This window comes from Mytilus californianus, unplaced genomic scaffold (genome assembly GCF_021869535.1).
Source record: "Mytilus californianus isolate M0D057914Y unplaced genomic scaffold, xbMytCali1.0.p SCAF_12, whole genome shotgun sequence".
NCBI lineage: Eukaryota > Metazoa > Mollusca > Bivalvia > Mytilida > Mytilidae > Mytilus > Mytilus californianus.
The window spans coordinates 37,627,207-37,652,793 of NW_026262604.1; the positions used below are offsets into that span (position 1 = coordinate 37,627,207).

A 25,587-nucleotide genomic window follows, 5' to 3' on the forward strand; every position below is an offset into this window, starting at 1 on the left:
AACTTAAGGCCTCTTCAGAACATTTGAAGGTCCCTACTATGTATTGGTTACCTCAACTACACAAAAAAAACCAGTAAACTATCGTTTTATCTCGGCCTCTAGTAAGTGTTCTACAACTAAATTTTCAGTGCTATTAACTAGTTCCTTAACTTCTATGAAAGAACTTATCATTAACTTTTGTAATAAAATATATGAAAATAAAGGAACTAACTATTTTTTGAGTGTAAAAAATTCTTTGGATGTTTTAGATAAATTGCGTTCTTTTGATGGTCCTTTTGATTCTGTTGACAGTTTTGAGTTTTCAACTCTTTACGCTACACTTCCACACAATCTTATCTAGCAAAAGTTTTCCTTTTTAATTCAATGGTCGTTTGGTAAATCGGAATGCAAATATATTTGCTGCAACTCATTTAAATAAAATTGAGAATGGAAATAAGGAATGTGTCAAAGAGACAACAACCCGACCATAAAACAGACAACAGCAGAAGGTCACCAACAGGTCTTCAATGCAGCGAGAAATTCCCGCACCCGGAGGCGTCCTTCAGCTGGCCCCTAAACAAATATATATACTAGTTCAGTGATAATGAACGCCATACTAAACTCCAAATTGTACAAAAAGCCTTCTTCTCTAATGAGAAACTTAAATATGCTAGATATACTTACTGGAGGTGTGATGAGATTATTAAAGCTATTAATTTTCTCCTTGATAATATTTATGTACGTTTCGGCAATAAAGTTTATCGACTGGTTGTAGGTATTCCTATGGGCACCAATTGCACCCTTTTAATAGCAGACTTGTTCTTGTACTCACAGTTTATGACCAAACTCAGTAAAAACTCGTCTAAATTGCATTTAATTGATAAATTCAACAACACTTACCGTTATTTTGATGATATTTTTCGTTAAATATTCAAGAATTTTCTAAATATACTGCCGAGATTTACCCAAAGGAACTTACGTTTAATAAATCTAATATAAACGGTAATAACTGTCCTTTACCAGCTTTAGATATATCAGTTTTACACGGGAAACTTTACACTAAAATTTACGACAAAAGGGACGATTTTTAGTTCCCTATTGTTAATTTTCCTTTTTTGGACGGTGATGTGCCTTTGGCACCATCCTACCTGTGTTTATATATCACAACTCGTTTGCTATGCCCGTGTCTTTTGTAACGTTTTGTATTTCAATGAACGTAATATATGTATTACTGCTAAATTATTAAGTCAGGGATTTCAATACCACAAATTACTTAAAACCTTCACTAAATTCTTCCATAGATATAAAGATTTTATTTTGAAGTTTGGTTGTACCTGTAGAAAACTTATTTCAAACGGTATAGTTCATCCTCATTTTTCCGGAGATGCTGTTTACCGAGCTCGGAAATTTGGAAACGATCCGGGTAAACTTATCGATCCTTTAAATAAACTTATTCTAAAAGGTTACCAATTTAACACTGTAATTAGATCTTTGAATATTGTTTTTATAACATTAATATTGATTTTGTTATCAGTAAATTAAGATCAAACTAAATAATATTTGTATATACATATGCACATTATTTGCTCTACAATCTGTCGATTCCTGTATCTTGGATTGCACAAGGTCATGCTTTTCTCTGACGTCTTTACACTAAATACATTAGAGGTTGGATGTGTACTGATTGATATTTTAGTCTTAGATGCATGATTGTTTTCATCAGTTGTTATTGGTTTTCAACTAGCTGTCAGTAACTGCGAGTACTCTCACATCTACCATTTCATACTTCGTGGAAGATTTGTATGTATGCACTTTTAAACCTGGTGGAAGATTTATATGAGTTTCATTTCTTGGTTAAAATAATTTCATTTGCCTTTTGCTATAATGCGGTAGAGGTCACGAGAAATGCATAACATTTCAAATTAAAGCACCTATGAGATATTAAATAGGAATAAAGTCAATAAACAAAACTTTTTGAAATCTGTAGAACTTTTTCATTTATGATGTTTATTTCAAGTATTACATGTATTAGCTAGTGCTTTAGTAACAGTTCACATTTCTGCCGAAAACATTGATTTTGTTACTTTGTAAACTAGTAACTAAAGACACGCGTCGTACTGGCGTCTCGAGACTGGTGTATTATTTTTAAAAGGTAGCATTCTACCTAATTGGATTAAAAATGTTTACTGAATACACGTGCCATTTGAAATTGCGACGTGTGCCTAAATATTGGGATATATTCAATTGATTATTATAAGGTGTAGTTGAACCTGAATGTTTATATCATATGTTTTAATTTCTCGAATTGAATAAGCCATAGCAAGTTCTTTGATTGGTAACATAAGGTGCAAATTCTTATGCAAACATTTTTATTCATGGCCTTCATCTTGTGTGAATATCAGCCTGTGCCCCTTTTCACCGCATTTTCTGACTGAAACAACTGTTAATAACTATAAAAAAAAACAATTGCAGATAATTATTTCTTTGTTGATTAATTAAACTCAAATTTTAAAAGATGAAGAAATAATTAAGGACCAATCCTGCAAACAAAGTGTAATTAAAACTATTAAAATTTGCAAGTGCCTAATCAAACAAACATGGGTCTTAATAAAATTTCTACGGCTGGATGTAATTTATTTATGTTTATGTTATATTAAACAAAAAATCATCTCAAAACCTTTTTATATCTTAAAACAAATTAGAACTTCTGCAAATATATGATACGAAATGGTAAACATGCATATAGTCCATGAGGTACGAAACGGTAGATGAATTTGGCCCATAGGGTACAAATGGTTTTTATCATGGGTACGAAATGGTTTTTATCGTGGGTACGAAATGGTAAATGTTAGGTTCGAAATGGCAGAGGTACGAAATGGCTATGGTACGAAATGACTTGCTACCCTTATTTTTATATATGAGACATATTTAATTTAGTTTTTTAATTATAAAGCTGGACAAGCAACTACGTTTTATTTTTTAATTTCTAGTTTTACTGATTGGAGTTTTCATTCAAACAATAAATGTGTGATACATATGTTAACTGACATGTGAAAATATGAATCAAAGTGTAAAAATAGGATGAAAATCAAAGTTAAATATAGTAATTTGTATTTCTCATGTTATGCATTGTAAACAAGAGTTTAATTTATTAAGTCAACTCCTGTCATGAAAGTCGATTCCCTCCCTTTGGCATTGCTTACAAGTCATTTACACTTTAAGTCAGGAACCTTTCATCTCTTGTTTAAGCTGAATTTAAAGTGGGCGGTAACATAAGAACAAAAGTTTTAACCTTCTTTTAAGCAGGACGCCTCTCTATTTAGTTTTGAATTATAATAATAATATACATAATACTCTCATGCTTCACCTGATTATAATCGTTCTGTTAAATTTGATTCCATTTTGGAACGAAGAAAAAACTTGAAAACGTCTAAACTAACAGTACTTGTGGTTCCTGGTTAAGGATTCCGTAAACCGTAAGCCGACTTATATTTGAGGTGAAGCTTGCAAAATCGAAAATAATTTACAATGGTTTTTCTTTTTACCATACGAGTAATAGGTTTTACAACTCATGAAAATTAGATATTCCTTTTGATATCTAGTCCTGATGTTTAATTTCAGTACTTAAAAGTCTAATTTATTTTTATAAGTTAAAATTCCAGTTGATATCAAGCGTTATCTTAATCTCATTTGTTAGAAAGCTATCAATACAATATAGGCTGTGTTACTAGGTAGCCCCCAAGAGTGACTGGGGAATAGAAATATGGTCACTCTTAGTTTTCTTTCGACCGGAAGTAAAACCTTTGCCAAAGTGGGTCGTTCGTTTGGCTGTGCGTGATGTACAAGTGCGCATGAACGAGGACGTTAATTCTGAAGCCCCGTGTAGAGAGAGTGCCACGCTATTTGCACGCTAAGAACTCTTTGATGGGTCTGTAGGAGGCCTATTTGCAAGGGAAAATGTCTGTTCCTATCCAATAGGGCCTCATTTTCCAGTGGCAGTCCAAATGTCCCTGTCCGTCATCCTGGAGTTCGCTATAACAGGACCTAACTATTGTATTTATTAGTAATTTGTTCACGTCCTGAACATACATGCATTATTTGCCTTGGAAGATAAGAAACCAACATTTAGTCAATAATTCAATCAATGGAACTAGGTTTAATGTTACTCATATAATACACGTTCACATAAAATTTCCTAAAAATATTTTTTTGAAAATCGTCATTTTTGTTCTTGGTGTTTGTTTTATATGATATATACGAACTCTAATTATTAACTTCATTATACATGATCTATGTAAATTTCATTAATGAGCTGCGTCGGATAGAAATCGACCTTATGCAAATGAATTCGAATATATCTGTAAACCTATTTCGGGTTGAAAAAATCTCCACGGAAAGCCTGTAACTGTTTGGAAATTGAGTTGTCATAAGAACCCTACAAAGCAGTTCAAAATTCATCTTTTATTTCGTATTTGAATGTTATATAATCAATCATAGTCTTACACATGTACATGTCAACGTGCACTTGCATAAGGTCGATTTCTATCCGACGCAGCTCATTTGTTGAGGTATCAAATACCTAATGGAGTAAGTATAAACAGTCTTACAGTCTTCCGATCAATACAATAGTAAAATACATGATCTTTGAATCTCCTTTTTTCATTGTACCTTTCGACTATACATATTTTAATATTTAGGGACACCAATAAAAATTTTTATATGTAGATATAAGAAGATGTGGTATGAGTGCCAGTGAGACAACTCTCCATCCAAGTCACAATTGGTAAAGTAAACCATTATAGGTCAAAGCTATCACTTAATAGCTTTAAAAATTGTTTTATATCAGTTTATATATTTATTCGTAGATGATTAAAGCTTGTCGTGCTTTTCGCATGGTGACTTTCACAACAAAACAGAGAGGCTTCGAGAATCATGAATTACCTACTTAACAAATCTTATAACTCATGTATGTCTGTGCAAAAATGCACACCTGCTGATCAGCAAAGCATGAAAATAAAAAATAAATTTTAAATTATAAATACAAATTAAAACAAATAACAACAATAAAGACCTTTCTGGCTAAAAACTCCTGTTAGTTTATGTAATAACATAACATATAAAGGTGACTGTATTACTTGTTTATAATATATATATAACATTTTTTTTTAATTGAAATTGGAATCTATGTCATATATATATTCAGGCATTTAACATGGTTAAACAATCGTGTGAGATCAAACGTGACTAAAATCCAATTTTGTTTGCTGGTAGGTTAAGTTCATTTTCATATAGAAGTGTACGTATAAGTTCAATCATTGATACAATGACGCAAACATTCAAAGCACATGTCTTTGTTTTGATCTAAAAAAAAAAAAAGAAATAAGATTTAACATAGAAACCTATGATGTAACCTTTTGATTGTAGACCACAAAGTATGAAATAAATAGTCAGAGTTCGTGTATATTATAAAAACAAAACAAATGTTGATTTAAACAAAATGGATTTTTTGGAATGATTTAATTTTAATATATTCTTATGTAATAAACAGAATTCAAACGTACAAAAACGTTATTCTATGGGCTGAGATATAACCATGTTATTAGAAATAACACGAACCTTAAGATGATAAGTTTTGCAATTTGCTATAAAAAAAATATTGAGAAATTTAAATAAGTTTTATACTACATTTTCTAAGAATTAAAATTTTTATATTTCCATATTTTACATCAAGTTACTATCAAGTTACTATCATTACAGCTATATACATAATCTGATTACTATTTGATGAAAGCAACTTTATGACGTATCATTTTTTGTTGTGTTTTTCCAATTTAACAGTATTTATTAATATTGAACCATGGAATGAGTTTTTTGAAATATCGGTATATAATGTAAACATAAGTAGAATTAAAGCGGATACATTTGTCGAATTTATTTTCAAGTATTCCTGTTGATATAGGAGTCAAAATCGTTCACTAGAAGAATTCTTTGAGAAAATGAGAGTAGTTGACATTAGTTGCAGAGGTTAGGCAAGCTTCTAAAATAAAAATTAAGAAAAAAAAACATTTTCATTTGAATATTCATTTTTGATTATTTTGATCAAAATAAACATGCAGTATGACTGATGGTCTGAACGAGGTTTACGTTATAGAGAATAATGGGCCAAAAGTGCAGAATAAATGGCTAAAATAATACAGAATTGATAAAAATAGGCAAAAAAAAAAAGAATAGAAAATAATAGTATAACAAATTAAAGAATAAATAAATGAAGGAACTCCATCCAGACCCTCGTTACTGTAACCACTAAATAGGAAAAGAAGAATTATATTCATATACACCATGTACACATTCATTGTATGTACCAATCCTATTATGTGTGATTCAAACATTACCAAAGTAGAAGATGTCATACAACATGGAATTTCCAAATTGATCCTGACAAATAAAGTACAATTACGTACTTCAATATAATTGACAAAATTAAGTCGTACACTGAATTGTTAAGTATGAAGTTGAGAACTAATACTACTTCATTGCAATTTACTTTATTATAAGTGTTTTGCATAAGCAATATCTTCAAAAATAGTTCGTAAATTCAAGACATGGTTTAGAATATATATGTGCTACAAAACATGGACAATCCGCTTTACAGAGAAAATCAAGATTCTGCACTTGAAGAAACAAATGGGAACAACACTGTAGAATCTATGACTATGTTCGACCGTGTGTTTAAAAGAGAATCTTTCTGGACTAAATACCGTTCGTTTCTGTGCGCTGTTGGTGGTTTGTTAGTTGGTTGTTTTATTACTGTTGGATTTTGTTATCTCTTCTTTAATTTAGGAAAAAAACAAAACGACGGAAATGTTCAGTCAAGTTGTAAGTATTTTATTACCTTGCATAGTACATATTTTAATCCAATCACACATAAAACATATTTCAATATTTAGCAAATAATGTTAAATTTGGATAATCATATCGAAATAGTTTCTATATACTGCGTTAAAAGATACTATTGAAGATTTATTATTGAAACACAAAAAGATCAGCACTTGCAGTCAATGTACGTTTCATTTTTCCGTAATGATGAACTAATTGTAAGTTATTACAGCTGTTATATGCAGTTAACATTCAAATGAAGCTCCTGATAAATAATTCCTGAACTAAACAAGAAACCTCGTCATTCGTTGGAATTTTTTGTATATTCATACCTTTTTTATTTTGAGAATTTCGTGATGATTGAATATCTTGGATAATTTCTTTTAAATATAATCACAACTTTCTTAGACTTGGATCCATGATATGCCTGAAATATTGTATATATACCTCTATTGTTCATGACTGTTTCTTACTTTCTAGATTCCTTTGATTATTTGATTCACTAACGTTTACCCCATTTCTACTTTTATTCCCAAACTTATATCCTTAAGAATGAAATTATACATTCAGCTACTGTAAATTCAAAATTATTGCGAGGTTTTTATTAATGCGAATAATGCGACTTGGTGATGATCGCAATAATAAGAACTCGCATTCTGATATTTAGTACATATATCTGTATACAGATTTTCCCGAAATCGCAATAATTAATCTACCACTTTTGTTCATTTTTCAAAAATCGCAATAATAAATGCACGCAATAATTTCTGAATTTACAGTACATTCAAGGCCGTACGCTTCACAGAGAGTCATATAGTAAATAATCATGTCACAACCACAGCTCAGCCTAAGGCATCTTCTAAACATTTGAAGGTCCCCACTATGTATTGGTTACCTAAATAAAGGCAACAGTAGTATACCACTGTTCGAAATTCATAACTCGATTGAGAAAAAAATAAATCCGGGTTACAAACTTAAACTGAGGGAAACACATCAAATATAAGAGGAGAACTACGACACAACAGAAACACAACATTAAAATGTAACACACACTGAAACAAACTATACGATAATAATGGCCATTTTCCTGACTTGGTACAGGACATTTTTAAGAAAAAAATGGTGGATTGAACCTGGTTTTGTGGCTAGCCAAACCTCCCGCTTTTATGGCAATGTTAAATATAACATTAAAATGACAACATTACATGTCAGGACTACATTACAAATAAATGGGAGAACATATAGGACAGAGAAACATACGAATAATAGCTAACAAAAGGTACCAGGTTTAAAATTTAATACGCAAGACGCGCGTTTCGTCCGCACAAGACTAAACTACACAAAAAACCCGTAACATATCGTTTCATCTCGGCCTCTAGTAAGTGTTCTACTACTAGAATTTAAGAGCTTATAACGAGTTCCTTTACTACTATCAAAAAACTGATCATTATTTTTTGTAATAAAACATATGAAAATAGCGGAATTAACCATTTTTGGAGTGTAAAAAATTCTTTGGATGTTTTAGATAAATTACGTGCTTTTGATGGTCCTTTTGATTCGGTTGACAGTTTTGACTTTTCTACTCTTTACACTACACTTCCACACAATCTTATCAAACAAAAGTTTTCATATTTAATTAAATGTTCGTTCGATAAATCTCATTGCAAATGTATTTGCTGCAACTCATATAAAGCCTTTTCCTCAAACGAGAAAGGTAACTATGCTACATGTAGATATACTCACTAGAGGTGTGATGAGATGACTACAGCCATAAATTTTCTCCTTGACAATATTTATGTACGTTCCGGCAATAAAGTTTATTGACAAATTGTAGGTATTCCTATGGGCACCAATTGTGCCCCTTTGATAGCAGACTTGTTCCTGTACAGTTTATGGCCAAACTCAGTAAAACCCCTTCTAAATTCCTTTTAATTGATAATTCAACAACACTTACCGTTATCTTGATGATATCTTTTTCGTTAAATAATCAAGAATTCTCTAAATATACTGCCGAAATTTACCCACAGCAACTTACTTTAACTAAATCAAATATTAACAGCAATAAGTGTCCTTTCCTAGATTTAGATATTTCAGTTTTACACCAGAATTTACGATAAAAGGGATGATTCTTCTTTCCCTATTGTTAATTTTCCTTTTTTGGACGGTGATGTTCCTCTGGCATCATTTAACGGTGTTAAAATATCCCAGCTCGTTCGTTATGCCCGTGTCTGAAGTGACGTTTTGGATTTCAATGAGCGTAATCTATGTATTACTGGTAAATTATTAAGTCAGGAATTTCGTTATCACTTATTTAAAACTTATTTCAGACGGAATAGCACATCCTAAATTTTACGGTGATGTTGTTTACCGAGCCCGGAAATTTATATACGATCCGGGGAAGGTTATCAATTCATTTAAATAAACTTATTATAAAATGTTACCAATTCAACACTGTAATTAGATCTTTGAATATTGTTTTTATCGGTATATATACTAATTGTTTTGTTATACAAATATGAACTTTAACGGTACAACAATCTGTCGATCGTTTGTCATTTTGACATTTCACAAGGTCATGTTTTTCTTTGACTGTAAATGACCTCTTTACACTAAATCCATTGGATGTTGAATGTGTACTGATTGATATTTTAGTCTTAGATACATGATTTTTTTTATAAGTTGCTATTGGCTTTGAACTAGCTGTCAGTAACTGCGAGTACTCTTAGATCTGTACTTAGTGTCCTTTTTGTTGTTAGGGATGAGGGATGGATAAATTCCCTGCCACATCCGGTCTGTGTTTATGGTTGATGTTTTTCTGCTTTGTATCGATCTGATGTTCTTATGTTCTTATGTTGTGCTGTTACACCACTGTCCTAGGTTAGGGCATTCTTTGTGTGCCTGTCCAAGTCAGGAGCCTGTAGTTCAGTGGTTGTCGTTGGTTCATGTCTGTCGTATTTGTTTTTCGTTAATTATTTTGATATAAATTAGGCCGTTAGTTTTCTCAATTGAATTGTTTCATATTTTTCATGTCTGGGCCTTTTATAGCCGACTATACAATATGGGTTTTTCTCATTGTTGAAGGCAGTACTGTTGACTATAATTACTTACATCCACCTTATTTGAACGTTGGTGGATAGTTGTCTCATTGGCAATTATACCTCATCTCCTTATTTTTATATTAAGCAGTATATCGGGAAAATATAGGAGCTAAGTACAACAAGTATGCGAAACGACATAAATGTTTGACATTTGTTGTAAGAAATGCATTTTGATATGTTTGTAGCCAGCATATATCATGCAATATATTTTATTCACACACACATAACTGTACATGAACTAAATGATTATCAACAAAATGTCAATCTTGTGTAAAAAAATAAGTTCAGAGCTACATCTGTAATTTAGTCTGGATAAGTGTTTATTATATATTTGTTGTTATGTCGTGGTTTAAATATGCTTAAATGTCACAAAACGTCACAATGAAAATGACCATAATAGTTTTATTTGACCTGAATTAAATATGGGGCTCCAGTAGGATACCCTCCTTAGGTCCAAAGGTCACGCGAAACAATAGCGTTTGGTCATCACATTAAAAAAAAGGTTAATAATTTCTAAATGGTAGAAAATGCTTAGAAAGTTATCGATTTTGAATTCTAAAGGATATTGAATCTTAATTTTAATTTTGCGAGGACTTTGTCATCTATACATGTAGACATCATGTTACCGAAAACACACGAATAAAAGCGTTTTTCGTAGAGTCGACCTTTAACAAAAATTCTATTTTTCAATAGTGGGTGCCAGTCAACAGGAAGAAAATCGAATTTCCAGTGTAATTGAAGACGTGAACAAGACTAAAGAAGGTAATGTAGACATGAAATAAAATAAAATATAAGTAATCTTAATCTTGACTGTCTGGCTATGCTGCAAATCTGATAGAAGATATGTATTTTTCAATTTACAAAATGATAACTATAACGGTCCAAATTTTTCTCCACCAGATGCGCATTTCGACAATAAATGTCTCTTCGGTGATTGATTGATTGATTGATTGGTTGGTTGGTGTTTAACGCCACTTTCAGCACTATTGTGCTGTTTGGTGGCGGTCAGTTTTTTATTTGTGGAGGAAGCCGGAGTGACCGGAAGGAAGAACCACCGATCTTCGGTGGAAAAACTGGCAATCCTAGTCAATTTAGATTGAAGTCGAAAGCATCTGCCACATGCGTCTCTTCAGTGATGCCCGAGGCCAAAATATTTGAAAATCCAAAACGTTTTTAAAATATTAGAAGGTTATTAAACTAAAAGGACAAAAAGTGTAACCAAGCGAATCACATAACTTCCATGCGGGTGGATTTGTATGTCAAAGAGAATTTGATACGGTCACCTTCTGTTTATTTAATCGACTACCAACATGTTCCTTCACTGTTACGATACAATGACAATTCTGAACATTTCTACCACATCTCCATATCTGTATCCATGGTTTTAAACAAATATTGTTTATGCGTTTATGATGGAGGTTGGTCATCAAAAGCTATTCTGACGCATGAAATATCCAGTGTTTATTTCATCTGTATACAATAATCATGCCCAAAAGCACTTTCTCTTTAACTATGATATCATATGAATACGGTATTGTACTTGATTTTCAAATAATGAAAACATAATCTTTCAATCAGTTTAATTGAGGTATGGAGCTAGTAGTCCTTTGTTCATTTATGTATCATTGTCATTTTGCTTAGTTTCTTTTGTTACCTATTCTGACATCGGACTCGGACTTCTTTTGAACTGAGTTTTACTGTGCGTATTGCTATGGGTTTCTTTATTCTACATTGGCTAGAGGTATAGAGGGAGGGTTGAGATCTCACAAAACATGTTTAACCCCGCCGCATTTTTGCGCCTGTCCTAAGTCAGGAGCCTCTGTTCTTTGTTAGTCTTGTATGTTTTTTTAATCTTTAGTTCAGTTATATGTTTTGGAGTTAAGTGTCACGTCCATTTTCACTGAACTAGTACACAATTTTATTTAGGGGCTAGCTGAGGATCACCTCCGGGTGCGGGATTTTCTCGTTGCGTTGAAGACCCATTGGTGGCCTTTGGCTGTTGTCTGCTCTTTGGTCGGGTTGTTGTCTCTTTAACATATTCCCCATTTCCATTCTCAATTTTATTTTATACACATAATACATAAATGTGTTCTGTTGTTGTGGCTGTGTTTGTGTGTAACACATTTAAATTGAAATTGATATACATTCACGATGTACTTTTCTTTTTAGATCTTATGGTTATTCACGATATGAGAAAAGAATTAATTAACTATCTGACGGATATTAAAAACACTTCGCTGAAAGGTATTTCTTTATATTCATATCAAAGTTTTTACTTGTTTTGATAGCCACTAACCCTATTGAAAATTGATGAGTGAAATCAGTTGCTCTTGGAAGGGTAAGCATTTCATGTCACATTTTCGAACCATCGAATAGGACAGGATCTGTCAGTATCAAATAATTACACGTATACACAAATTTTCGACTGAAGAAATTTGTATAACAGAAAGACAATATCTGAAATATATGTAAAAAGAAGAAAAGAGAGAGGCGAAGGATACCAAAGGGACATTTAAACTCACAAGTCGAAATTATACTGACAACGCCATGGCTATAAACGAAAAAGACAAACAACAGTATACAAAACACAACATAGAAAACCATAGACTGAGCAACACAAACCATAACAAAAACTGGGGATGATCTCAGGTGCTCCGAACGAGTGAGCAGGTTCTGCTCCACATGTGGCACCCGTCGTGTTGCTCATGTAAGTACAAACGCGGTGATATGTCTGATACGGACGGTCACATTCGGGAGATTGCCGGATATTATTTTTAGCTAGTTCAAGCCTTACAATTACATGAATTGTGTAATATCATATTTGCGGATCTAAAGACTGTATATATATATATATGAGCTGAAGTAGGCTTCGGGGTCTCCATTTCTTTTTTTTTTTTTTTTTTTTATTATTTTTTTTTTATTTTTACCCATTATTTATGTATTCTTTATAACTTTGCTCCTCAATATTTTCTATTCTTTTATATTCGTTTTCTCTAATTTTTATCTTTTAGTCCGGTCACTCACTGTAGACTATCATACATGTATAAATCAAACACATTAAATCTTCAGATACATTTTACATGATATACATGATAGACAACATTTTATATGGTTCAATTTTGTAAATTTTTATCATAAATAAAGGGCTGCGTGGAGATAAACGTCACTTCGACAGCAACATAATGACACACATAACAAATGGACATCCTGAGGTCAGCATATAGTCTTTCCAAATAAGTCTTCACAATATTTGAAAATTGCAACAGAAATTGAAAACAATTTATAATATCAAAGCTCTACAGGTAACCACAATGTCTTGAAATATTTCATTTTCATGATGCTGTTTTTGTCTCTTTACTTGAAGAGCTTTTGATTGTGGAGACGTCTTTTGATGCGACTATGCAACTACTTAATGATATACGTCAAAAAAGTGAACAAGGTAAGCCTACATTGTGTGGTCAATAGTTTAAGTCTCCATAGTCACAATTTATATTTTATCGATCATATTCACACCGTTTTAACCTTAACTTATATGTTAAAACATACTGTACAATTTTTTTTACCTGTCAATTATACATATCTTTTTTTTTATACCAAATCAAGATGGACCATATACAACATGTACAATATATTAGTCAATAATTCTTTCTAATATTGAGAAAAAAGAAAAACCTTTAAACCAAAGAACTTGCAATATGTAATTTATTGATAATTTGTCGAACAAAGGGCATATTTATCAAAGCTATTGTTTGTTTTATTTATTTAATTTTCAGAGCTTTCTAATATGATAGAAACAGGAAAACAAATGTCGGAACTGAATACAGAATTCCGTGAAAGCAGTAACGCTGGTATGTAGGACCAAAAATGTATGGCAGTTTCGTGACAGTCGAAAAAATCATAAAATTAACTAAATATGGAACATATAAAATAAATTAGATCAAAAGACATGCACTTATGAAAAATTTCTTGCAATATGTATTTATTGGATTATTTGTTGATCAAAGGGCATTTTTATCAATATTAATTGGTCGATTGTTTTATTTTTTAGCGCATTTAAGCATGATCGAATCAAGAAACCAAATGTCGGAATTTCGTACAGAAATGAGAAAAAATAACTTAAATGGTATGTAGAACGGACATGCAAAACAGTTTCATGGCTGGTGAAAAAAAGAAGTAGATTTTTTTAATATAAATATGTTTAAATTTCATCTTTATTCATTTCAATATTTGTTAATATTGAAATATCAGAATAATATTGTGCATTTTTTTGTTTTTCTGTAAAAAAGAGATTCGAGTATATTATAAGATCTTCGATGACTTTTTCTATGAAGAAAATAGTGCAGTCAAACAGTTTAGACATTGAAAAATATACAACCTTCGTCGGTGAACAATAATAAATATTTCAATGTAAAAAGAACCTGCCTGCTATAATGAAAATAACAATAGTGACATCAACAAAATAATAACAATATAATTTAAGAGAAGCTTTATTATTACTATTGACATAATCGCACTAAATATAAAGCTGTTTCTTGGGCCCGCACATACTTTTCCAATCTAGTTTATATTTAAAAGTTGATGTAAAACATGGAAAATTTATAACTTTTTCAGAATATACAAATTTTGTCATGGTTTGTTGCCATGGTAACTTGTTAAATGTGAAATTTGTTTTCATTTTCTGAACACCTTGTACCTTAGTGTTGTTATGATAGAATCAAGAATATGTATAGTAAGTTTTCAAATTGCACTAATATTTGGGTCGAATAAGGGCCCCTACTCCAAATATTGCTGATTGTAAGAAAAAGTTCATCATTTTCCCATTCTATTGGATTTTTTGTTTATATTTATAGAATTTGAGTAATAATTCTAGATATGCAAGTATTTAATTTATCAACATTTCTTTTGTACAGAAACAAGAATCATACAACAGTGGAGAAATGAAAGTCAGATACAGAACCAAGAGTTTCGGATGAAAAGTCAAAAAGGTATTTATAAAATTCGCACTGAAACAACGGCATCCTGCTGATCACGATATTTATCCATTCAAGATAGCCAAATTTTCAAATGTTCAAATGTAAATTGTGAGATTAACCGAGCATTTTAAAATTCAGAACTATATGTATCAGGACAAAATTCTTATTGTAGTGAACGCGTAAAAGTGGTAGAATATGATTCTTTTTTGATATAAACAAAATCAATAATACAGATATTATGAAATATGGGTTAGTGGGATGTTCCGAATTAATATGGTGGGAAATTGCATGAGAATAATGATAATTTATCACCTCTGGTAAATGATATTTTGTATATGTATTCCCTAGTTAGACTTTGCCTTTTCAAATTAAAAATCGCCGAGCGAGTATATATGTTCTCAAGGAGCTACCAACGAGATTAATATATGATATTGTTAGGGGTAATATTGTTGCATGTATATAACGTATACAATAGGGAAACATTGCAGGAACTTGATATATGTGTAAATAACGCAATGACTGATTGATTGTTGGTTGCTTAACCTTAACGCAATGAGATGTAGGTATTATTCAATTTGACATAACCCAATACAACACCAAAAAGCAATCTTTTGAGATTATAAAACAGTACCAAAAAACTAGGTCAGGCTCTGAATCGCCTCAGTCGAAAAATTAAAATTACATCATAGATCTGCAATCAACACTACATCCTCCAATTAATTAAAGCATTAGGATATGACAAAATACAATTACTGAGAAGTTTTATAGTATGGGACAAGCACTTGACCGTTTCTCGGGTTAGAGTTATCAATGTGGTCATTTGAGATGTTGTTTTTTTTTCTGACAGTATGTTTCTTAAATTTGTTCATCTATCGCATTTACATGAGACGATTTGCATGATTGCCGAAATTTGTTATTAATCGAACCTGATGGTTATCTAAATAAGTAAAATATATATACTTATTTTTTTCAAACATATATATATATATATATATATATATATATAAGTCTGAAAATTACACCCAACAGTGTTAGAATTAGACTTTTATGCTGACAAATTTTTGTCCCTCAACGGGATTCGAACTCACACCTTTGATACACTACAGCACCAATCGCTTAGCCTCATGTCCAGCGCTCTAGACCACACGACCACATCCGCTATATAAAAATATAACTTCAATAGTCGTAGTGTTACCTTGTCACGTAAGGCGAATCTAGAGATAGACATAAGACATGTGTTTTAAGCGTGTGAAGATGTTATATTATTATTTAATACACAATGTATTTGTTATTTGTCAGCAATCTAACTCAACAATTTTTATATATATATATATATGTATACAATGTACATGCAATTACCTGTTAGTATACTTGCAATTGACTTGACCCAATTTTTATAGGTCTTTAAGGTTTTAAGTGTTTTTTGAATAGATAACATGCTCAATTTCATCACTCATTAAATCTATCTTTTAGATCTCAAGTCCTTTCAGAAAATGAGATACGATATATTGAAAGTCTTAGCAGCTACTGACATGTGTGTGCGGAACGAAACTTTCAACATGACAGGTAAAAACTGTGTATTAGTCATAAAATGAAACAGCATATCTTTGTTTCCGTAATGAAACTTTGGTATATATATCATTTATCAAAATTATTGTGTTACTGCGGTTACTTTAAAAGCTCATCACGCAATGAAAGACTAACATACTTATTATAATAAAAATTAGAATAAAATAAGTTACTTTAAAGTGTACCAAAATTGCAGACAAACTTGGTTTCTGCCAAAAACAAAAAAAAAGTCCTAGAAGTTCATTTTTAGAATTACCTGTTTTTAATGCTTTTCAACTTCGTCTTTAGTTTGGCGTCCCATTTTTCAATTTGAGCGCCATTGATTAGGATTTGGTCTTAGGTCTTAGGTAGACGAAACACACGTCTGGTGTTCAACATTAAAAGCCTGGTATCATTGATGAGATTTATGAGATATGTATTGATATTGATAGGGATGGTTCAGGTAGGGTTCGTGTTGATCATACTTTAGTTTTCTTTGTGAACCTTTGTTTCTTTATTTTTTTTGTCCTTTTCCAGTTTGACGTGGCTTTTTCGGTTCGTTTTCGACTTGGAATTTTAAATATTATTTTTGGTATATTTCGCCTCTCGTATTATTTATTGATATGTGTTTATGTGTATAATTAGGAATTTGGAATCAAGGAGTGTTTACGATTTAAAAAAAAACGATAACTGTCAGCATAACTCTTTGTTCATTATTTCAAACCGAACGTTAACTTTTATTAAATTGTGTTATCATTATTGAAGACCAGACACCAGACTTAATTTCTTAAACTTCGGGGGAAATGTAGCTTTCCCCGTCGATTTTATGGAAAAAACACAAAGAAAAAATGTTAGATTTTCAATATACATTATATCACCAACACCTAAATTATCAATTGCTAGAACCAACACAACCTACAGAGATAGACTACACACTGCGGGATTGTCTAGCGTGGAAACAGAATGGTAGCTTGACTGATGGGGTATACAGTATTAGTCCTGATGATACAACGACACTTGATGTATACTGTGATATGACAACAGACGGAGGAGGCTGGGTTGTAAGTATTACATGTAGCCTAGAAGATACAACGATACTAGATGTATACTGTGATATGACGACAGGGAATGTATAAGCAGAGAATTTATTCTTCCGCGTAGATATTTATTCGACACATATAGTTTACATGTAGAACTAGTAAGTCTACCATGTTTTCAGACAAAGAAAATTAAGAAAAAATATTTTCTCATTTTCGAAGGTTTAAAGTCATAACGGCATAAAACGTACATGTATCAATGGTTCTACAATGCATATTTTCTACTTAGCATAGCCTTTATTCAGTTCTTGATGGTGACATCACTGAAAGCGACTTCTCACCAAATACATCTTTGACTCATGAACAACACGATGGGGGCTACTAGTGGGGAAAGACAGCTCAACATTCCGGAGAGTTTCAGTTCACCCCTTAAGGATTAGTATGTTTTTGTTCTAGGTTCCAATGTTACATAATACAAAGTTTTCAATGTCTATGTTTATTTTACTGGTAGCAGTATTGTCTATCATTTACTCTTGAAAACTGTTTTGATTTCAAAACTCTCGTTCGGTTAAGTGATTGGTTAAGTTATTTTCATGACAAATAGTTTAAAAATTTCCTTGATGTTTTAGAATAAGACAATAGCGACGTTACGCAATCCATCAATGTTTCAAATTACCGGATACAACGTTTTTTCAACGGAACTTAGTTATACAACGGTTCCACAGGAGGAGTATGGAATGCTGGCCTTCCCAACACTTCTAAATCTACCACGATCTTTTGTAGGGTACTAATTGGTCATTTTGTTCTGGGTATTTATGTTGGTGAACTGTTTTACAAATTTTGTCTTTTCGTCGTTTTTTTTTTTTCATGGTATTATCTGATTTTTTTTTTTTTTTTGAGTTTTTTTTTACCACTTAGGGTTTTTGATTGGCCTATAACTGTATCGGTTTTTTGAATATATAAGATTTTGTCACGGCATTGATTATGATACAATATTTCAGTCCGAGCATTTACATTTACACAGTCATGACCATGGAAAATTCTGAACGATTAGATTTCACTAGATTCGGTTTATCTCTTTCTTTAGTGATTTTCAGGCGAACTTTATCTCGTTTTCAATGATCTTCAATTAGATGTTTTTGTTATGAGACGTCAATATGGTTGATTGTTTCGGAACGTAAGAAAGATAAAGAACTTGACGTTATATTTGAATTTTGAGATTAAACAATCCACATGTTGAAAACAAAAATTGCACAAGTAGCGTACTGTATTAATCGGCTACGAATTGCAAAGAAGGTGATTATCTAAATGGTTATGCATCTAAATGTATTCAAATTCACGCTTAAACCATGACAAAAAAAAAATTCTAAAATCGGAAGTAATAAATGCAGTTTGCATTGTTTATATACAACATAAAATTGAGAGTGGAAATGGTGAATGTGTCAAAGAGACAACACCACGACCGAAGAGAAGAAAACAGCCGGATGCCACCTGGCTATATATCTCATTTGTATCTGTTAAAGATTGTCACTTGTTTATGTTTGAAAACTCATCCCGTGCAACGTAAACGCATTGTACTGTTGGTACTCATGTTCCGAGATTACAATTTTATAATGGAATGTATTTAGTTCAATCTACTGTGTATTTTTAGTTTTCTATGTTGTGTTTTGTCTTTTTGTCTTTTTCTCCTTTTTTTTTGCCATGGTTTTGTCAGTTTGTTTGCGACTTGTTAGTTTGGATGTGCCTTTTGTATCTTATGCCTCTCTTTTCAAGCGTTGTCTAATTTTAAACCAATTTCAGGTTTTCAGAAAAAAAACCGTTTATTGTTTATACCTAGTATATGGTTTGTAGGTTTCATTCAACAATATAATCAATTATGAAAACGACTAATTATGATCATTGAAACGAAAATGAAAAAATAAATGTCTAATTGCTATATATTTTGTTACTACGTGATATCATGGGTATAGATAAATATGTTGATGCAGACCACTAAATCAATCTTCAACTTAAGGATGTACTTAGCCTAACTTAGGTGAAATTAAAAAAATTAAAAAAATCTAGAAGTTAAAATTGATACTATAAGTCAGAAGAGCATTAGTTAAGGAACAAAATAAGCTAAAATATATTGATAGGCTATGGACCTCCTTTTCGAGATATTTGAGTTTTAAAAAATTGCGGGAAAAGGCTGATTCGGACTTTTACCTTGTATTTGCATTGGTATTTTTTGGGTCTCAAATCGAAAGAAAAGAAATCTAGGATCTACTTAAATTTTGGTAAATGACCTTTTATGAGCTATTGAAGTCTTATATGAAAAGAAAAATAGGTGTTATGGGGCAAAATATGTTACCCTGTAACGTAGGAAAAAAACCAAGGAGTCCGAACATCTGACACAAATTTCTAAACCTCACCTAAGTATATCATTAACTTGGCAAAACAACACTTCAGATTTCTATCATCTACTTAAAATACTTATGAATGATTCTATAGGATCAAAGGTTTTTCAATTAACAATTATCTACAAGTATAATGTACTTGAACAAGATGTTACTGACATTTGAAATTTGTCCATTATTGAAAACAACCTGTACTGTATGGGTATTTTGATATCTTTTGAATTTTTCAAATTAAATTGTTTTTCTGTGCACTGCTGTGAATTCAGATCGTAACGAAATATTTTATAAAAATACACAAACAATACAGCTGGCATTCAACATGTTCCAATATATTTTTGTACTAACTCATGATATTATACTTCATGACATTTGACAGCAAACTTAACGTGTTGTTAGCTAATCTATCCTGCCTCTTATATTTTGATCAGTATATCTTGTTCAGTGCATTTGGATGATGATGATAATGATGATGAGGATTAAGATTTAAACAGCCCGCTAAACAAGAAAAACATGTAAACAACAATTTTTATTTCTCTATTCGTACATTTAGGTGTTCCAAAGGCGATTTGATGGCAGCGAAAATTTCTTCAGGGGCTGGCAGGCGTATGAAGATGGTTTTGGAGACATCAACGGAGAGTTTTGGATAGGTTGTATCATATTGATTTATTTAACTGTCTGTGTTCTTATGAATTTTTACAGACATGTGCCTTGTATAAATCAAAAGGTTTTGCGACGCTTGCGATGCACCTAATTATAGTGCATTAGTATAGAACTCTGTACTTGATTAATTATCGTACTTCTGAGTTTTTAATGTCTCCTTCTTTTATCTTGTTTTTACACTGCATATCATATAATGTTTCAAACAAACTTATATTTATACACATAGCACAAATATTTGTTTTGTCAGATACTGAAATTAAAACGAACGATCTAGACTAGAATAAAGTTTACAATATCCTTTATCATGTTTATTGATATAAATCTCTCAAAAATCTTTTTACGGAGAATACTTAAGTACTAACCTTTGATAGGGAGCATTGGAAACTAAACACACTCAGTACATCTATATATATGTATATAATTTTAAAATGTAAGGATCTGTAATTTATTAATAGTATTCCAGACATATTGTACTTATCACATGAATATAAAGAGAAGAAAATGTTATCAATGAGACACAAATTTAACGAAAATAACCAAAAGACATCTAGTGGTCTCAGTATCAATTATCCTACACGAATCTAGTTTCTACACTAAATGTAATACCATCGAATCGACAAACACGTTACTTTTTTGCATACATGTTTCAGGTAAACATAAAATAAGAGGAAATTGTTCACTTTAACAGTATGTAACAAACATAAAAAAAATATTTATATTTCTTCGCATATTTCAGGGAATAAATATATTCATATCTTAACTCAAGTCCCTACTGAGCTACGCATTGACTTAATGGCTTGGGATAACCAGAAGGCGTATGCAAAGTACTCCACGTTCATTATTGGTGATGCTGAATCAAAGTATACGCTATCTGTTGATAATTTCAGTGGAGATGCTGGTAACTTGTTTTAATGATCTTTGCAATTGTTAAGATTTTATTTTTCGAAGTTAATTGTCAACTTATAGATAGTCTAAAGTGTTTAAATTTCGCGATTTCTAGGTCAAAAGTAAGGTGTTAATTTTGCGAACATTGTGTATTTCTTGTCCGAACTTTCATCTTCTTGAGAATAAGAATAAGAGAATAAGAATTTTATTAGTTGAAAATCCAAACAATAGGATTGTTACTAAATAAACAAACCAATACAAAACCAAAACAAAACAAACAAACAGACAGACAGACAGGCATATTAATGACAAAACGATAGACATTAAACAATACAAACATGTAGCATTGAAAAAAAAATTAAGATTATTAATATTAAGTATTATACTATTTTTGACAGCATGCCTCCTCTATAAAATTATCAATTCAAATATTATGATTATATATAACATTATAAGTTAAGCCACCAATCACACACAGTTCATATACTGACATTATAATTGTTTCTCTCATTATACATTTCACTTATATTGTTAACAATGATAAGTAAAATATCACATTCTTCACAAGAAAATATAAAATCAAATTTGTTTTCTTTACTCATTGAATTAAAACTGGGGACAATACTAGAAATTTCATTAAACATTTTGATCCTAGTTTTATTAATTTCTGTACATGTTATGATAAAATGGTATTCATCTTCCACCTCTTTATGGCATAAAGGACATATTCTATTTGCCAAGGCTGTTTTGTTGTATCTACCGCGTTCAACAGCCAGCATACTATTACTTATTCTTATTTTGGCATAATTTTTTGTTACATTTTTATCTAAATTCAATAAAAGGTACTTTTCTAGTTCATACTTTACTTTAAATTTTCTGTAGGTTCTTAGTTTATTTCCATTTATTGAATTATCATCATTAAAGAGACAATTTTTCCAAAATATAATGTAATTTTCATTGAGCTTCTTCACGAGGGCTAAAAGTAATCGTTTTTTAGAAAAGGTACATTGATTTTCCCAAACATGAGTGAAATTCAATTTTGATAGTAGCATTTTAATTTTTGAAGCAAATCCATCATTTAACTGGTTGTTAACTTTATAAACATTATATAATAAAGACTCATTTTCATTTGAATTTAAAATATGTAACCAAAATCCTACAGAAGGCTTAAGGGCCTGTATACCAATAGGGTACATTCCCAATTCAGCTAATACAGCTGTATTTACTGCCTTTGAATTAACATTAAGAAGACTTTTCGCAAATTTGATCTGGAGTTTTACTGATTCAATTGATAAGTATTGAGATTCAAGAGTTTTGTTGTTCTTCACAATATTTAGTGACCATATCTCACTACAATACAATAATATTGGACTAACACAAGAATTAAAAAGTTTCATATGGGAAAAAACATCCATCTATCTGAGTAAAGGATTTTTTTAATACAAAACAATGCCTTTGAAGCTTTTTTACAGAGGAGATTTACAGCATTAGTGAAAATTCCTGATGGCTTGAATAGTATACCTAAATATTTATATTCTGTGCAGCATTCGATTACTTCATTTTTCAATACAAACTTGTCTTTAGTAAGTTTTTTACCACTTTTATTAAATATCATTGTTTTCGTCTTGTCAAGATTGACAGTCAAGTTCCATTTTTCGAAATAAGTGTTTAACTTGTTTAGATAATTTTGTTAACCTTCTGAAGATTCTGATATTAATACTAAGTCATCAGCATATAAAAGACTAGACAATTTTATGTCATGTAATGTTACAGGATCACATGAGTTATCAAACATGGAGGTTAAATCATTTATATAAAAAGAAAATAAGGTAGGGCTTAGAATGCAGCCTTGTTTTACTCCAACTGTGGAAGGAAACATCTTAGTAATGCCTTCAGTGACTTTAACTGCAAATAAAACTTCTTTGTACATATCTTTTAGAACATTGAGGAATGGTCCATTTATGTTATATTCTTGAGAGAACAAATGTACTCGAGGGGGATATTTTTACGATTTTTTAGAATTCCTAAATTAGCGGAAAATAATTCCTTAGCAAAATTGTCCCACTTGACAGTAGTTTAAAGGGGTAAAATGTCAAAATAAAATGCATGCAATCACTATTCTGACAGATATTTTAAATAATACGTTTAGATGTGTACTCAACAAATACAGTAGGAGTATTTTTTTTTCAGAATGAGATACAGTTTGAACATTGCATTAAACATTATTTGATTATGTTTTTTACCCTCTTAGATTATATAATTTATTATATGAAGGATTAAAGATGTGGGAAATATACATTTGCTTACTTGTTATAGATTTGATTAATAATGAGACTAGTTTAAGTTTAATCAACGTGTAACATTGCTAATGATGAAATGATTTTTTGAATATTTCTATAATTTTTTTGAATATTTCTATAATTTTTTTGAATATTTCTATAATTTTTTGTAATATTTCTCTGACAAAATCTGCCATCTTTCCGTTTTAGATTGAAAGGCCCTTTCTATATCTTATGGTCGTCGTAATGGTACACACTTTCAAACGTTTAAAACTTTGGTGCATTATTCATCAGAACAGAAATTAGAATGACACGTTTTCAGGTTCGTATGCACGTTGCCATTGTACAGGATTTGTATTTCAATTCTTTTGTCAACTTTCTTTCAGGTGATGGTTTAAATTATCACCATGGACTGAAGTTCAGTACCTTTGATCAAGATAACACACAAAGACACACAACATGCGCTGCCAGGAACAAGGGAGCATGGTGGTACAAAGCTTGCAGTCACTCCTCGTTGAACGGGGAATACCTAAAAACCAATGGCATAGCTGATCAAAATATGGGAGTCAACTGGGAAAAATTCAAAGGAGACCATTACTCATTAAAGTCGACCTCCATGATGCTTCGTAGGAAGACATAAAAAGCAATGATTGAAACTGAGGAACTTATTACATGTGTTCAATATTATAAAGCCACATTATTTCTTTGAAAATGCAATATTAATAACAAAACTATTTTTTAAAGATTTCATCAATTCATCTGTTCATTTTGAAATATCTCTGTATGAAATATAAGTATATACATTTGTCCGCAACAACCGATAACAAAAACTACTTGAAGATGTAACAATCCCTATTACAAAAATATCTATACTAAGAGAAATCGAAAAATTGGCATTATGAAGTGACTTGAATTTAGCGGGTACATATCAAAATTTAAAAAAGAATTTCTGACAGTCTTCTTCGATTTTCCAAAACGTAACCATTAAACGTCGATATGATAGGGCATACTATCAGAAGAAATATTAATAATAACATGCGTTTGCTATAACCTTTATTTTTTATCTAAAGTATTAACGATTCAATACCTCAATTTGTAGAGACATTAAATCATATCACAAATTTAAAGTCATATGAAACGAGTTTCTTGTAATTTTAATGTTATCGAAATTGTTGAACCAATGCTAGCATATATACAAAACTAAGTCTTGCATGCATGTTTTTCATATTTATTACGAATCTATAACGTATTATTGACAAATAACATTATATTCAGTGATTGTTGATCGCAGGCAAATTAACTTTCGAGTTTGTTGCCGAAGTTTACCGGATCGTGACATTAATAAACAATCAATTAAGATCACGTGGAGCTTGTGCCAAATGAGTGACTTGATAGAGCCATGATATCTGTTGTTATATTTTCCATGCATTCCCATTTGTTAATTAAATTTTCCTTAAGAGATGTAAAATTTGTTGTTGTATTAATTTGTACTTTAAGAACTAGTTATAATTGTTTTCTTTCCAGTGCACGTTTGTTTACATTCTTTCATCACGGTTTTCCCGTCTCACTTGCGCTGTGCGGTGGCCGAAGTTCTACGAGAGGACTTGTAGTTAAGATCACTGTATACGGGAAAATATCGGGGAAAATTAGTGTGCGAGATGACCATAATTCAATAGCAGTACATTTATGAAGATTTTGATTATATTAAGGATTTTATTTTACAAGGAAGTTCACGTACACTGTTTTGTGGGGATAGTGTTGCCCATTATTAAGTTTTCTCTGTTCTGTCTTGTATACGGTGTTTTGTCTTGTGGTCTGTTTTTATTTGTTTTTGTCATGGCGTTGTTACTTTGTCA

At 31.3% G+C, this 25,587-nt stretch overlaps 1 protein-coding gene across 2 annotated transcripts; it reads left to right on the top strand.

The window, feature by feature from the left end:
- Positions 1–6,465: 6,465 nt before the first annotated feature.
- Positions 6,466–25,199, top strand: LOC127721778 (angiopoietin-related protein 7-like). 2 transcript variants are annotated; one of them, XM_052228570.1, is made up of 12 exons: positions 6,466–6,855; positions 10,644–10,715; positions 12,123–12,197; positions 13,318–13,392; positions 13,727–13,801; positions 14,002–14,076; positions 14,864–14,938; positions 16,400–16,492; positions 17,378–17,535; positions 20,458–20,554; positions 21,304–21,465; positions 24,118–25,199. In XM_052228570.1, the coding sequence occupies exons 1-12, from the start codon at positions 6,612–6,614 to the stop codon at positions 24,369–24,371; spliced, it is 1,455 nt and encodes a 484-aa protein (XP_052084530.1). In that variant the 5' UTR covers positions 6,466–6,611; the 3' UTR covers positions 24,372–25,199. The 2 variants fall into 2 exon arrangements, with proteins under 2 accessions (XP_052084530.1, XP_052084531.1); XM_052228571.1 differs by having other exon boundaries at positions 10,647–10,715.
- Positions 25,200–25,587: the final 388 nt, after the last annotated feature.

What these genes read in the sequence shown, in the direction of transcription:
- LOC127721778 (XM_052228570.1), top strand. Translation starts at nt 6,612, where the DNA reads ATGGACAATCCGCTTTACAGAGAAAATCAAGATTCTGCACTTGAAGAA. An exon ending in CAGACGGAGGAGGCTGGGTT is followed by an intron (nt 17,536 to 20,457) that starts GTAAGTATTACA and finishes TCGTACATTTAG; the next exon opens with GTGTTCCAAAGGCGATTTGA. An exon ending in TAATTTCAGTGGAGATGCTG is followed by an intron (nt 21,466 to 24,117) that starts GTAACTTGTTTT and finishes ACTTTCTTTCAG; the next exon opens with GTGATGGTTTAAATTATCAC.